Raw genomic sequence first — 16,226 nt, 5'->3', positions numbered from 1 at the left:
AACACAATTAAAATTGTGCTGCACTGAAAATAAGACCAGAGCAAACTTGCCAAATGCTTTTCCCCTAGTAGTTGAAAATACCTATTTTAAAAGATTTTAATGGATATTTAAATAGGCATTTAAACCTAAAACATGCCTTGGGCCTCTACAGTCCCCATTTAAATATTCAGATAACCAATCCTAAAATAGGAGCTTCTTCAATCTTGTTCCTGTCATGGAGAATACACAGAAGAAATCTATCATATAGTCAGAGACATGATATGTACACCTGGTGACGGAGCCACTTGATGAGCACACAGAACACCAAAAAGATCTCACTTTGACACAAATGCAGTTGTGCCAGAACAGACCCACCTGGCAGCAACACAAAATTAGTTACAGTGCAACTGCTCCAGGGCAAGATTTCCAGCATAGATTCCATATGGAGAAGCAGCCTAATTGTACATACACGCAGAGAGTTATACTTGACATGGTATAATGTTGAATGAATGGAAACCGTAACAAATATAAAAACAAACATAGCCTTCCCCCCAAAAATACCCAACACCACCAAGCATCCAGCACCCTTGAATAACTGGTGTTTGACTTTTTTATATACCTATGTGTGATTAATGTGCTTTACTTTAAGAATACTGAATGCTCACTAACACATATCACAGAGTAGGCATTCCTACTTTATACTGCAGAGCTTTAAATAGAACACTCTCCTCTGTCACCTGGGAATCCTGCCTCCTCCCTGCCTTGCAGGTAGATACAACTTCTGTCTTGCTTTGCTTAAGGACGAAAATGATTCTTTGCATGACCATGGCAACACAAGCCACAGATACCTACAAGCAGGGGGAAAGAGAAAAGAATTCTTTCAAGGGCTTTTTGTTGGTGAAGACAAGAATAAATTATGTATTTATTCTGTGCCCAGATAAGTACTACACATGACAGTGTGGCAGCAACTCCATTCTTGGGGTTAAAACTTTAACAGGAAGGGAAGACATTAAAGTTAGAGCTTAGTAAATGACAGACAATAATCTTTAAGCAAAACGAATCATGGTATGAGATATAAACTGTCATGAGTATATAATTTTGACACTGTGATGAAGGAGTAGCAAGGGATGTTGCCTCTTGGGGTGCAGGCACTTCAGCAACAGTCACTCAAAGATCTCTGCTTTGCTCTCTGCTGAATGATGCCCTGTGCCCAAAGACAGAGGTCACACATTAAATGAAGAGTGACTCATGAGCTGGATCTAGTCAGTGCATCTGTCTACCTCCAAACCCATCCACCCAACTGCACTGCAGCTACTAAGGTCAGGTGACACAGCGATTTCTAAGACCTGTGACTCACATGACCAAACAGCGTCTGCATTTGATATCATAAACTTTGGGCCACAAAAATGCGTTGTTCCATTAATATCAACAAAACCAACATGTTTAATATATACTACTGTGAATATGGAAAAGCAGGTTTCAGGAATCATGACAGCGATAACTCTCTCTTAATCATGATGCAGTCACATAAGGACAAAACTTTTTACCAGGTTGGACTGATCAAAAGCAACAACATGCTTGTGAGCTAAACATATCTACATTTAGGAGGTTTATAGATTATCTATTCATCCCTTCATTAGGAATTAAGTAATGACGATGCAGAAAACCAAAGGGAAAGGGGCAGACCAAACAGGAATTTCAATTCTTGTTTTAAAACTTTTCTCACTTTGAGACTTCTGATATAGAGAAGTTTAGAAAAATGATCAAATATTCAAATTATTTCTGCACAGTTGGGGAAACAACACCGGACTATTTGTACACAAACAGCTTTGAGGCATTTTGCTTTTAATTTGCATACAATTCCTTAAAGTGAATTCCACATGAAGAAGGGTGAGATACAACAGAGCTTGTTTGTCATTTCACAAGTTAACAGAACAAAGTAAACATCTGTCCTTCTTATTACTTAGCTTCCTTCCTGTACTCCAATTTGTAGCTTCCTATTGCAATTCTCCATGCCAAATAAACGCATGGACTAGTTCCAAACTCCACAGACGTTCATGTGTGGACTTCAGCGATACTGCAAATTATAACAGCAAGAAAAAATTGAAATAGAAAGACTTTACATGAGCTTATATTCTCTTCATGTTCCTCAAACAAAGACCCAACATTCAGAGTAAAAAAATACTTCAGCTGTTCAGCTCAGCTACTCATCTGACCGTGGTTCCTCTATGGAGCACACAGCTGAGGAGAGAAAAGAACGGTGGCTTTCTGTCAAATAAGAGGGAGCATTAAATCAGAAACAGAGAGATCTCAAAATAACTGTGCTAAAATGGACTTCCCAAACTGCTTATTTGGAACACAGTCCGAGCATGCTCTTTCCTCCTACATATTGATAAAGTTTTCTAGCTATACAACTTCCATACATAGTTGCATTTGACCAGGCTTTTGGCTTCTTTCAAGCTGACAAACAGCATCCCGATCAAAATATATTACAACAGTATTATATCGATAATAAAATACTGGCATGATGCTAAGGACAGCATCATCTTTCTTCATGCTTTAATGAGACCAAATAATAGGTTAAACATATGTTAAAAGGGGAGCAGTAACAAATCTGTACGGCAGATCTTTCTGACATGGGAGTGTGAGCCTATCCAGGTAATATAAAAAGAGCCATAAGCTGCAAAGAAGCCAGGCCTCTCAACAGCAGCAGTAACTCCCTATCACTAGAGCTGTCTTTAGTTAGGTCTTAGAGCAATAAACACCAATTTAGCCTTGTTTAGCCTGAAAATTTAGAGGGAGCCTTTTTTTGTTTGTGTAGGAATTCTTAACATCAAGATTCTGTGACACTGCTCACAGCAAGCTGAGTAAGGAAGATGAAACTAATCGTGCTGAAGTGGAAAATGACAGAACTCAGAACTGCAGGTCTCTTGATAGTAAGGGTCTGCATATGCACACAAGCCTACACACCACAGCACATCTGTCAATGCCAGTGATTCCATTTGGGATTTGCCAATTCTTTCCTCTCATGATTGTGGAGCCTCCAGCAACTCTACTGAGTCTGAAATATGTCAGTACCAGAGAAGAGACTCTAACAATAAAAATCTTTGTACACTTTAATATTTATCAGTTCTCTAGTAATTTTTTTGCTATATATTTAATACTAGTGTGACAAAATTCCTGGTAATCATATCTCATGCATGTAACTTAAATGAGGAATTAGCACTATCTAAACTGGTAAACCTACCACTAAGGGGTTATTTTTTGAGTCTACAAGACAAGTATTTCTGCAACAATGACAACTAGTTGGGTATGCATGTAACATAACAGGCTCAGCTGAATGGACCTAGCAGGTATCTAAATGACAGCACAGCCTTCAGAAGGACTGGAGTGGCAACATCCTTTGACCTAAATAGACTTGACATTACTGTTTAAGAGGGCTTGAGTGAAGTTGGAGGCATGTTGGAAATCGTCATTAGGAGAGATGGTGTTTCTGTAGTTAGTTAAATAGTTTACCTTTTGCTGGTTAAAGTTGCTGTAATTTGTGTTCTTTCTCTGACAGGGTAAGATGTGGTATTCACTCTACCCATATTGCTATTGTTTAGATCACAACAGAGATATTGAGAGCATACTGTACCTTTCTGCAGCTGAAGAAAAAGACTGATGACTGCTGCTATCCCTTCTCTGCAATTCCTTGGTGAGTACATTTTCATCAATACCAGCTATGGAAACAAACTCCCTAGAGTCCACATTATTAAAAAATATATTACAGGAAAAGTCTACTTGTAAATCACTTTCTCTTTGCTCCTACCATACCCACAGGTTTCAAAGCAAGATAAGTATAAAAGAAATCATTAAAATAACAAGGGTTGTGATTGTTGTTGTACTGGGCATTTCCCTTTTTTCACTGACATACATTCTAACAGAAATCCCACAGTACGAACAAGATAACTTCCATTAAAAAAAGCAAAATGCAAGCTATTCAGCCCAATGTTAGAGCATGTGTATGTGTGTATAATACTGTAAAAGTAGTCACACATTAGAGGTATATAATTGAAACAGCATTTTCTTTCATGAACTTGCTATTATTGAGGCAGTGACAAGGTTTCCATTTCTTTGTTTTCCAAGCTCTTTAAAGAATGGCTATTGCCACATTTTGTAAACCTAAATATTGTACAAGCAGAAACTTGCTGGTATCAGGTAAGGAATAATACCACTAGTGCAAACAGGTGCAGAGACAATTCCTCCAGTTTTGGGGTGAACCAGCTATATAACACTGAAAAAGGACAGGCATCTTCAAAGCCACACTCATGCGTGTTTCTCCACTCAGACATACATCCTTCTCTGTCTTGGTCTTCTTTTTACAAGAGTAGTTGGGGGAGAACCACCAGCTCGTGTAACATTTGTCATATGAAATACTTCTTGACTGTGTTCCTGTTAATAAGATGAATGTTTTATAACAAGTCAAGGAACGATAAATACCTCAAGCATCAAGAAAGTGACAGTAATACTGACTTAGTATCTTTAGTAAAAAGTGAAACATTCTCTCCTGAGATATAAGTCAAGGAAGGATCAGGAACGATGAACCTAACACTGTACCATTATTTGATCATCATGCACCTCAGCTGCCCAGATGAGAAAGAACAAGTGTTTATTGCCCTCTGCTCATCCAAAGCTATGACACGCAGTTTATTTAGCTAAGTGCTTGGCATACCAGAATGTTGTCAGAGCAGTTCTCACTGTACTGTCCCCCTTTAGCTTATTTCTTCAAAAGAAATGGAAAAAAGGAAGAAAAAGAAGGAAAAAAAAAAAAAAAGAAAAAAGGAAGAAGATCTCAGCAGGTTTAACCCTCATCTTCTCTCAGCTCTGTGGGTAGGAATTTGTATTGCTGTTGGCGAATCTGAGCCAGTTTTTTCCTTGCCTCTTCCAGCTCTCTTTCCTTCTTCAGCATTTCTTCTTGGGCTGCAATGATCTAGAAAACACAAGCATGAGTTATGACAGCAAGGACTAGTGTCCATAAAACAAGATTCCTTTCTCTGTGACACCAGGCACAGGTAGGCCTTGAGCATTCTCCAGAGAAGCACCAAATTTCGGTGACTTCAGCAGGAATAGATCAAATTTTTCCAGCTTCCAGGAGTAGGCCATCAAGAACACCATCATATTCCCACTTGTGCCTTAAAGAGGACTAAAAAAGAAGAATCTATGAGCATAGTTTTACCATACACCCATGATGGATTTTACAGTGCTCATGGTGGTGTGGGGTTTGCACCATGTCTTAACATAATGTTTGAATGACAGTAGAATTGAGCACTCATTACTGCAGGTGTCCGCAGTATTTTCCTGCTTCTCAAAAAGCCAAAGGAAAAACAACAGTACTATAGACATGCAGAAATAATAAATTTCAATATCTTGTAAGTAGTAACCACAATAGGTGGTGTTCCTCATTCACAACAGGATCCACAAGCTGGTAAAGCCTCAAAGCCTTGGAAGCTATTTTAAAATGTTGCTATTATTTCCTCATATTTGTTATGGTCACAGCAATGAACTGTCACCAGTTCTTATCTCTCTGTTTGTTTGATTATATACATACAAAAGTAGCGTTCCACTAAGATTTGTGAATATTTAAAGTACATAAGAGAAATTTGAAAACAGCTACTAACTTCATCAGAACAAAATAAAAGATACTGGACACCAGTAACCGCTATTACAGTAAATGCTCAGTGAAGAAGCTTTAGATGTCTTGCAGCTGTTATGTCAATGGTTACTTAACAGTGAGGTATCAAGTAATTTACTAAAGATTTCTATATCTATTTGTCCAGCCTGCAATGCAGCAGATGGACAATCTAACACTATGATATGTTCCGATGATAGTTTTCCTCTGCTTTGCTTTACTGTACCAACCTGGGCAATGCCACCCACAAACTTCGTTTTGACCACAACGTCGTCATCCTCTGCTTTCCCAAATGCTGCTTTTTGGGCAGCCCTGACCAGATTGTCTGATGCTCGCTTGACAGCATTTCCTGCAGCCTTCAAAAAAGACAAAACAAATTTAGCATAAAAATGCATAAGTAACATAGATTCACCTTAGCATCAAAACTAAAAGATCTCTGCCTGACTACACAAGAAAGGTGTGCTTTGTTTTTCTCAGTGAAAAGTGAATGCACCTTGCAAAATGGATGGTACAGAGAGGAATACAATTCCTTTATTTAAACAGCTGGAAGCTGGAAAAATATAAACAAGATTTTTTTTTTCCCTACAGTTTGCAATAAAACCGGAGATGAAATCACAAGTTGTTATGCACAACACTGCATTTTATTCTTCTGTCCCTCACCTCCCCTCAGTCCCGTTCCATTTTTCCAGCTTCATCTCCCTTTCAACTTATCTCTCTTCCCACCTGAAATGACCCAAAGACAGATTAATTGTAATTTGCTTTGCTCAGTCTGGAGCTCATCCAAAGAGAATGGAAACATTTCTATTTGTTTCATTAAGTTTTGGCATAGGCTTAGTGCATTCCAAGGAAGTATACATGGAAAATGCGGTTCAAATGTCTTCTCTCAAAGCTTGCAGTTGTTTGTAGGGTAGGAAGGAGAAAACTAACAAACTCCCACACCTACCTATTGATTAAAGGTATATGAAAGTGTTTGTGCTGGGGGCAAAGCCAGCTGAAAAGCCTCAGTAGTTTTGGCAAATACGCCAGTAGAAGTAGTTAGTAGAGATCATCTCACTGGTTTTGCTATGATAAAGGACATAATTTCCAAGTGCAAACTGCTTTTCCCTTCATTATTCACTTTGACACTAACAGGAAGCTTGATAAAATGGCCAAGTTAAATTTTTAAAATGAACACCCTTCAACAAGACTTCTGGAGATGTTCTATTTTACCCATCATAACACACTGTTAATTCAGAAACACTTCATAGAAGCTCAGCATGAAATGGATGTTTAATGTAAAAGGGAACCAGTTTCACATAAAAAAGTTAAACCAGACTTGAGACACTGCAGCAGCTTCTGCTCCTGTTTTAGCTTGACATTGATTCTCCATTTTAGAAATGTTCTATCTACAGTTGCTGTCTCTTGATGCCTAGAAACAAAGGAAAGCTGACCATAACCCAGGCTGGCACTAAGGCAAGTACTTTGTTGCACATACGCATAATCTTGAAGAGGTCAGGAGGATACTCATGCGCAACCCAGTAAAGAGTGCTTAACTGTTTGCAGGCTTACTGGGAGACTAACTGAAAGCAGAATAACTGCAGAGAAATCAGCTGTACTCAGTTATTATAAAAATGCACGTAGTAAACATTCCCTGCTCATGTATTGCTGTGGCTTACCATGAATACAAATCTATCAATACTGCACCTAAACCAGGGCTTGGCACAGGCCAGTCAACATTTGCATCTCTCCTCTCAGTGCCCTGTAAAAGTGAAGACTAAAACAAGCAGTAAAGTGAGCTGAAGCTACAGCTGAATAATGACAAATGCACAATCATCCTTGATGAATGAAAGTGTCCCACAAGGGGCAAGAATCCCACAAGGAAGAAAAACTGCACAAAGTGCTGAAAATTCAATAAACTATTCCTAAAATCTGGGGTTTGTTCACACAGTGCTAAAACAGCATTCACACCGCACTATTATGGGTTTTCAGTAAGAAAGAACGTAAGTACCTGCAGCCTCCTCATAGCTTCTGAGTCATGATCAGCCTTCACTTTGCAAGCCACAAGCAACTGGGCTGTAGAAGCTGCCACTTGTTTGGCGGATGAGATGAGCTTCTCCTCACTAGCATGGCCTTGTACTGATGCATTAGCTGCTTCACAGAGATTGCTGGTTGCAGCTGCCACCATTCGGGCCTAGGAGACAGTAAAAAAAGTCACTGTGTATTCTCACAGGATATTATTTCTTCAGGGATGGTGCTAGTTTTCCTCAAGAGTTACTCACAGCAGAAATAAGTCCCTGAGACCACTGTCCATCATCAGCTGCGTTTGCAGGGATTGCTCCAACCTGAAAAACAGTTCATAGATATCTCACAATGAAACAGAAAGTATGATTGCTTTGTTTCAGATATAGACAAACAGTAATCTATGAAAAAAGGAAAAACCTGCACTGTGACTGTGCCCAGCGCATACAGGAGTGGAAAATCCAGCTGAAAGTTAGTTGTCAAAGTGTGCTTCCACCACATGTCTGCCTGCTCATGTAGTGCCAGCTTGCTATGCTGCTTGAAATGCCCCTTGGAGCATGCATAGAAGCCCCACAGTAATGGTTGTTGCAGCTGAGAAGTTGGCCTAAGCAACAATAGCAGCAGATCCCAATCTCCTGATCTTTAAAAAACTTTATTTCTGTCTCCACAACACATTCAGATTTACATCATTCAGACTTACATCATTTATCAGCCTCTTCTGATTCTGGTACTATCGGAACATGCAAACCAGAAAACACAGGGAAGCCCCCTAACCGCCATTGAACCTAATAATGGCATTTGAGGAAAGCAGCCTATTTTTCGGCATGGCTAAGATTAATTTCTTCCTTTAAAGACCACAGTATTATTTCACATCCTTCAAGCAGGCAAGAAACTATCAGTAAAAGCCATTTGCTTTAAAAATTCCTGATCTTTCAGCAAGTTACTACAGAAAAGTGATGGATAAAGCAAATCGGCTAAATTCAGTAAAGTAGGTGCAACAGATCTGCTAATAGGGCACTATATTTGACAGGTGTGCTTCTACTAGAACGGCAAGATAAAGCTTTCCTTGGAAAGATTACAGGGGTTTTAGCAACTATCTGAACTTGGGTGGAACAGGATGCAAGTGCTGTTAGCCTCAATCTGAAAGACACAAATAGAAATGTATCTGTAGGAGCAAAGAAGCCAAAACTGCAGGAGATTCAGGGCTGGTACCAGGTATGTTCTCTATTATTCTATATAACTTTGCAGTGGTGGCGGTGAGGAAAGTAAAGCAAGCTGTATGTCATAATGAAACTAAGTAAGAACAGGTCTCACCACATAAACACACTGCACAATAATCTAAGCAAAGAAGGTAAGTAAGAATTCTCTTTTTTGGGCTGTCTCCAGAGTCAGATTTTTATCACATTAACATCTCACTTTATGCAGTACTGGTAAGTTCCATAGCTACAGCCTACGGAGGGTCTTTTCACACAGTTACATCACTGTTGTTCTGAAACACATGCTCTGTGCTCCTGCTGGAACTAACAGCACAAGCTCTTCAGAAATTCTACCTGAAGCTGAGAGCACTGCACTTTTGCGACAGGATCCACGATACAGTCTGCTCAGAACAAAGAAATGGATGAAATTGGAAGCCATTACTGTATAACAACAATGATCCTTGAACAAATTGTTCTCACAGGGAACATACATACTTGCTATTCAGATTTTAAATTTCAAAGTATATTAACTGGGAAAAAAAACTGTGATGGACAGGAAATGAATTACAAAGCTCTCAATCCTGACCAGACCAAAAGGGCGATGTGTTACAAGCACTCTTTCCATTGGTCCCAACAACAATAACAAGCACATCCACTTAAATGCACTGCACTTGCACACAGTCCTGCATTCTCACTGAATCAGACAGCAAACACCGAGGACACAATTAGTGAAACCCTTTCTATTCTGGTCCAGAATGGTGCTGTATACAGTGACATTTGGTTTGGATCCCCAGGCTGTCTTGTGGGGTACACTGGTACACTACCAGCACGAATGACAGAGCTTCAGAAAATGAGAAAAACAAACCCACATACACAAAACCTCCCCACAGCAGAAAGAGCTGAAAAAGCCAAACACTTCATGACACTTGCAAGGTCTGAATAAACATAATTGTGTTTTCCCTCAATGGAACCAGGCCTGGGCCATGCATTGTGATGAGCAATAAAAACACTGACATTTTCATTAGTCATTCCCAGGTCTTTTCCTTGTGTTTTAACAGAGGGGAGTTAAGAGGCTAGATTCAATTTTGATGCTTTCTCCATCACCCACCACTGTTGCTGCTTGTCCTGTTTACCCACCTTTCCCTGTGCCACCAGTTCTCTCTGGGCTGCTGAAGCTGACTTCACAAGGGCGCTGGTAGCAGCTGCAATGGATTTAGCTGCTTCTAGGATCTGTTCTTCAAAATCCAGAGTCTCATCTGCTTGCTATAACCAAGAAGAAACAATGTCACACATTATTCACCTGAAAGCACTTGTATTTTCAAGATTGATGACAAACACAAAGTGAAGCAAGATGATTTTGAAATGCACCAGTAAATTCACTAAGACCTACAACATGATTTTGTGCAAAGGAATTTCCTGTGGACTGAAGCTGAGAGTCAACAAAAGTGAATTTAAATATTAGGTTGCCCTGTGGCTGCTCACACATGAAACTGAGTATCACACAAGGTCCTTAGAGAATTACTTTCAGCTTTCTAACACATGACCTCCACAAGGGCTACTCAAAACTACATTCGGAAAAGTCCAGGTCTGAAAAGAAATTCTTGGTTTTCCATACCAAGATGGTTTTTGTAGTGCTATCATATTGGCTTTCAGGATTGCTAAACTAAGTAGAGCATTTTCTAAATAGTTCAAGACTTCAAGCAATAAAAAAGAGCAGTGAGAAATGTACATTGTCTCATACACCTGTACTAAGAAATGTAAAGTAGATGCCAGCAAGCCATAGAGTTAACAGCTTTTAGTAAGAGCAGTCATTTCACAGAAAGCGGCATTGTGAAGCAGTCGAGTTTAGTCATCTTGGAGATAGGAAGTTCCAAAGGTCTGTCTGGAACACTTCAGTCATCCAAATGTGTCTTTCAACAAACATACGCAACTAGAGACATCAGCTGTTCCTAATGAGGTTTCTTACTATTTAAAACGCAAATCTGTTGTTCCATAAAACAACTTCGACTTCCTAATCACTAAGCAAATATTGAGAACATCCATCCATTTAAGCATGCTCACTAGCTTCAAAGAGTTAACCAAATAGAGACAAATGTTTTTTGTTAAACAGAACCAGGCCTGGGCTGTGTATTCTGGTTGGTTTTTATACAAAGTAAACCAACAGAATGTAATTTGTTTGTGATCAAATCCTAAGTCTGCCAGAATCCAATGCAGTATGATGAATAGGGCTAGTGGATACAATACCAGAACAGACCACCTTGTGAGACATGAGGCTTTTGAAATACAGGTTAATTCCAACTTACACAACCACAGCATGCTTGTGTCAAATAACTAACTAAGAACACTGGCCAAGTGTCCAGAACACTGGACACTTTATTTGCAGGTCTAAGTGCATCCATCATAGTTTGAGTCTTAGTTCTCCTCTTACTGCACTCTGATGAAATAGTGGTCAATTATAAAATAATAAAAGATAAGGATGAGTAATTATAAATTGTTACAAAATGGAACACCGAGCAGTGTTCAGCCCTACCACACTTCACCTAACTGCCACATAACTGAAAGTCCAGGAGATGAAACTGTAGCATCCACTGACACCAGAAAAACTGAGTGATCTGAAAATAAACACTGATGTGTAGGTGAAGTTGTTTGGCACTTTAAAGACTTTAATTGGAAAACCCCACCTAATTCAAGGAAAAACATTTGTTTTGCCTTGCTCTTGGGCTAATCTCATCAATTGAAGCATATGCCTCTGCAAAAAGAGTGTAAGGAATTGCTTTAAGTGCACAAGTCACGTTCCACGTGAATTTTTGGCAATGCTTGCAATGTCACATCACAACCATTATTACACCTAAGTGGTAGTCACATTGGTCCTGAATTTATGCAACAGGCATCAAGTCTTACTTACAAAACCCTACTTCAATCACAACATCACAAAACCCAAGTGACTAAATGGAATTCAGTATAGTCACAAACAGATTTTTTTTCATTATTAAAATAGATGTGGTTTTGACTTTGATTTAAGTTGACTAAAGACATAAACTGAAGTATCAACAAAAGCACCACTGGACCATAGTACATTTAACAGACAATTACGGCACTTCTACTTTCAACAGACTGTTACTACACTTCTATTTTATTCCAAGGCTCCTGTTATAGTTAATTAGTTAAGTATAAATTATTTCCAACACACCAAAATACATGATGTGTATTATTCTTTCTAGGTCAGCATTGTCAGAAATTCACTTAAGTGATTGAGAATTTCAGTGTCTGCTTCCTTATTGTAAAGGAGCTGTCGTTCTTTTGTCCAGTTAATGAAGTGCCCATGGCCATGCTCTGATCTATGAGACAGATGGGTATGTGCCCCATTTGTTACAAAACAGCCACCAAAAAGAGCTGAAAGTTGTTGTTGGAACTCAGTTCAGCAGAGTGAGCAGATTAAGTATTGCACGCAAGCGCTAAGCAAAAATGACTACTTTCCAAGGGAATGCAGAGAAATCAGATCTTGCATTACTGAGAATGCTGTTATAAAAATCTGGGAGCAGAGAGACAATACAGCCCGAGTTTCTCAGACTTCCAAATTCCACATTTCCTGCCATCTCACAATTTCTTTAATTTCAGGTTGTGTGTGTATGTTCTATTGACAGTTGATCTCTTCCATGGATAATTTATTTTGGAAGCAGCCTTACACAGCACACTAGCTGTGGAACTTCCCTTGAGTTTCCATCATTTCTAATAAATCCCTATTTTCTAGTCCTTTCTTACAGTCTTCCTGTCAGCATTACCAAGTACAACATATCTAAGGGTTCAATCCTCATGTGTGAAATCGGGAAGATGGCAGGAGGCTTGGACAGTGCTGTGGGTATGTTTACCTGTCTGTACTCTCCAAAAAGCACTCCTCAGCAACAGGACATGTTGCACTCCAACACCGAACACAGCAAAATGTCCTACAAGAGAAGTAATCCTTCTACCCACTCACATTACTAAACAGTGTGTTCCTGAGCTGTTTGAAGATCGCACTCCTCAATAGTGCCCTCAATACGTATCGACTCACAGCCTTCATGAACTGAGTTAGGAACAATAATGAGACTCACGGCAGAAAATTTCACCTTGCAGGATTTTAGTTACTTGAGGGGGTACTTGGGGCTTCTTTAGAAAACCAGATTGATAGGACAAGTGGTAAGTTTCTCTTTCTTCAAGTAGCCCCTATGAAGATCAGCATCTCATTTCCCACAAGCTTAAACTAACAAGCTGTTATTGGCCAAGTACTAGTTTAAATGGATCAGAAAATAAAGTCACCAGAACAGACAAACAAAACTATCATGCTATAGTCTGCAGCATGAAATAGCCTGAAAACGTTGACTGCACCATTAAAAAAATATATAATTTGAGTTGGTTTTGTACTGTATTTTAACCAGTTTTCTACAGCATCTCCACTATTAGGGGTAGCATAAATCAAGCCAGGGTTAACAGGAGAACAGATGAGCCCCAAATCTCACTGCTAAATAACAGAGAAAAATCACAAAAGATAAACCATTTCATTTTGAAGCAGCTCTCATCTTCTGTTTCATAAGAGAAAACCAGTATGGGTAAGTTACTGTGCTGAGCCACAGAAAACACAATAACCAGTTCAGAGAAAGTCAGTCCTTGGAATGGCTGCTGCTCACTGTCATAAAAGGCCCTACACAGCTTAAGAGGCCCTCCAAGAGCAATTCCACTGATAAAGGAGCCCTTCGTGGATATATTTTAAATCAGATTAGATTAGGAGTCTGCAAAAAGTCTTCTAAACCTGCTTGTGAGTGAATGTACTCCTTCATATTGCCTTCTACCATATTAAAACCCCCGGAGACAGGGCAGGACACTGTAGGAATATGTTTGATATATAGTTGGATTAAATAACAACCTAATATATCAAACATATCACACAGAGTCCTGCAGAAAAAGGCATCCAGGTTTGATTCATCTTGGGGAAAAAAAAGGACAAGCTGCTGAAAGCTAACAGCAGGGAACTCTTATTGACTATTAAAGACACTCGTGTTTGAAGGCATAAGCCTGCACAGAGGCATGAAGAGCATACCAACAGACTAGGGTAGGTACAGCAATGCTCTCTGCTGTTGTACCTCATCTACCGCACCTTTTTCCTTAAAAGCATTCTTTTCCTAATAGTAGTGAAGCATGTAGTTGTTACTAGACAGAATGTTTTTCTTCTTCTGAAATTACTAATTTGGGGAGTGGGGGTGTTGTTATTTTAAAGCCAGTGGCATATTTGTGTAACAGGAGGAATATGTGGTTGTACTGCAAGACACCTGATCCTCCAAAACGGAAAACAGAAAAAAAGGAGTCTATACTCTGGAAAAATAGAATTGTATTTAAAGGAAATAAACCAATCAAAACTTGCTTAATAAACAATAAAGATCTCATTGCTTTAGAGAACATTTCCCACCTTGAACACTGTCATAAGAGCACTGAACAGGTTTTGTGTTACGGGGATTAGTAACACCACCTACTTAGGAAAGTCCTCAAAGTGCTTATAAGATAAAAGCTCAGAAGACAGACATATATTAACAGGGTATCAATGGGGCAGGGGACTAGCACACTAAGCATTTTAGGAGCACATTCACCAGCAGCTATATGGACAGAATTTAAAGCAAACAGAGTATGCATCACACAATAAATATGGGCAGCAGTTAACAGGTCTGTGTCTTATTAGAGAATGTTCTCTGAGATGATTCCCAGTACTGGAAAATGAAGACATCTCATACTATTAGTCTCAGTCTAAGACAGCAAAGGGGTATGGTAGGTGCAAAAATATGAAGAGAAAACAAGGAAAAGAAGAATTAAAAAAAACCCAAAAGTATAAAAAAAATTCAGACAGCAGAACAAATGAGAGAACCCCCCCCACCTTCAACTAGGGAATTTTTTCTTTAGAAGTAATAAGACAAACTGGAACACATAAAGATGAAAATTTCAAACCTGAATGAAATGACTCTCACTCCCTGCCCCAGTAACAGAAGCTTACCCAAAAACAGAGAAGCAGCAACCAATTAATAATGATGAAGATGATGGATTTCCTGCAGGCAGATTATTCTAAAATTACCAACTAATGACTTCTCTGCAAGTCCACTTGATGATTACTGTTAATCAAAGCAGAACACTCGACTAGCTGCAGCACTGGTCTGTTGCATTGTAGAAGATAGCTCCTATTCCTGCATTTCATAGACTAAGCATAAGAAAAATCAATTATATCAACCCCCTTACCTAGTCTAGGCGTTCACACTACAACACTAGATATGTTGTCAAAGGCAGAGCCTGTTCAGAAGCAGGAAATCCCACTCTGGGAGGATATGAGCTACAAGTCTTCAGCAGAAAAGGTGATATATGAGCCCTTCTGTGATCTTCCTAGTACCTTTCATGTGAATTACAATCCTTACTGTGAAAGGGATTAAACATCTAAGAAAGGGTATAAAGGCTATTTAAACCCAAAATTATACAAACGGCTGGATATGAACTTTAGTTTCATTTACTAAAAACATTCAGTTTAGTTTTATTTTAGGCAAATAAACAGAGCAATAAATCACAGAGACTGGACACTCAAATCACCATGTTAAATGAGGAGCAGGTGTGAGACCTACATTCATTGTGAAATTACAATGACCCTGAAGAAGCTTAGATGTTGGAAGGAAACCGCTCCATGGTTACCAGGCAACACATATACACTATTGTGTAGTGATTGTACAGAAAAGGTGATGGAGGACTCTTCCTCTCCTTGTACTCAGCCTGTGTCCTCTGCTCTGCAGAATCTCATTAGAAAGGACCACTTTTCTTTATAAATAAGATAGATATACTTGTTAAAAAATGCAGGACAAAGAGCATTTCTTTGTTATGAGCTGATTTATTCCCAGCACCAAGCAGTGTGGGAGGATTGAGGTGGCTGGGAAGTCCTCAAAGAGCAAAGCTACCAAAAACTATTTCATCCGATGTTCATCAATGGCAAAATACCACCCTGTACAGAAAACTATCATCTACCACTGAAAGTTCTTGAGGCCCTGCTTTTAGAAAGACTTCTCATTAGCTTTGAGAAAACAGTTTTGTGCCTACAAAGCAGCATAAACAGGGAAATGGATATATAGTCCTTGACTGAAATCAGTTATACAGCTAAAGCACGATTTTCATTTTAAAGACATGCAATTCCAGACAACACAGTAGTTTATTCTAAAAGCTGCCTGTTATTCCACACAAGGCAAGAAGTAGCAATTCTCTGTGATCCAGTCTTGTGAGCTATGTATACAACCAGAAGCAGTGGCAGTTTCATGTACTACCTCTATACCACCATGAAAATAGCTGGCTTAATTTTATCTAGTATATTCAGACACACATTTGAAATG

The 16,226-nt window shown here is 39.1% G+C and overlaps 1 protein-coding gene across 1 annotated transcript in view; it reads right to left on the bottom strand.

The window, feature by feature from the left end:
• Positions 1–1,807: 1,807 nt before the first annotated feature.
• Positions 1,808–16,226, bottom strand: part of TLN2 (talin 2) — a 149,180-nt gene continuing 134,761 nt past the window's right edge. The window contains exons 55-59 of the mRNA XM_061447172.1: positions 9,982–10,107; positions 7,909–7,971; positions 7,638–7,820; positions 5,881–6,006; positions 1,808–4,951 (exon numbers count right to left, since the gene is read on the bottom strand). Of these exons, the coding sequence (XP_061303156.1) occupies positions 4,823–4,951; positions 5,881–6,006; positions 7,638–7,820; positions 7,909–7,971; positions 9,982–10,107 (627 nt within the window). The 3' untranslated portion in view covers positions 1,808–4,822. The remainder of the gene's footprint in view (positions 4,952–5,880; positions 6,007–7,637; positions 7,821–7,908; positions 7,972–9,981; positions 10,108–16,226) is intronic.

This window comes from Pezoporus flaviventris, unplaced genomic scaffold (assembly GCF_033815535.1).
Source record: "Pezoporus flaviventris isolate CSIRO_AGI_PZ_B2104156 unplaced genomic scaffold, CSIRO_AGI_Pfla_v1 ptg000006l, whole genome shotgun sequence".
Lineage (NCBI taxonomy): Eukaryota > Metazoa > Chordata > Aves > Psittaciformes > Psittacidae > Pezoporus > Pezoporus flaviventris.
Note: the sequence above shows the minus strand (reverse complement) of the source record. Positions and strands in the feature narration are given on the sequence as shown.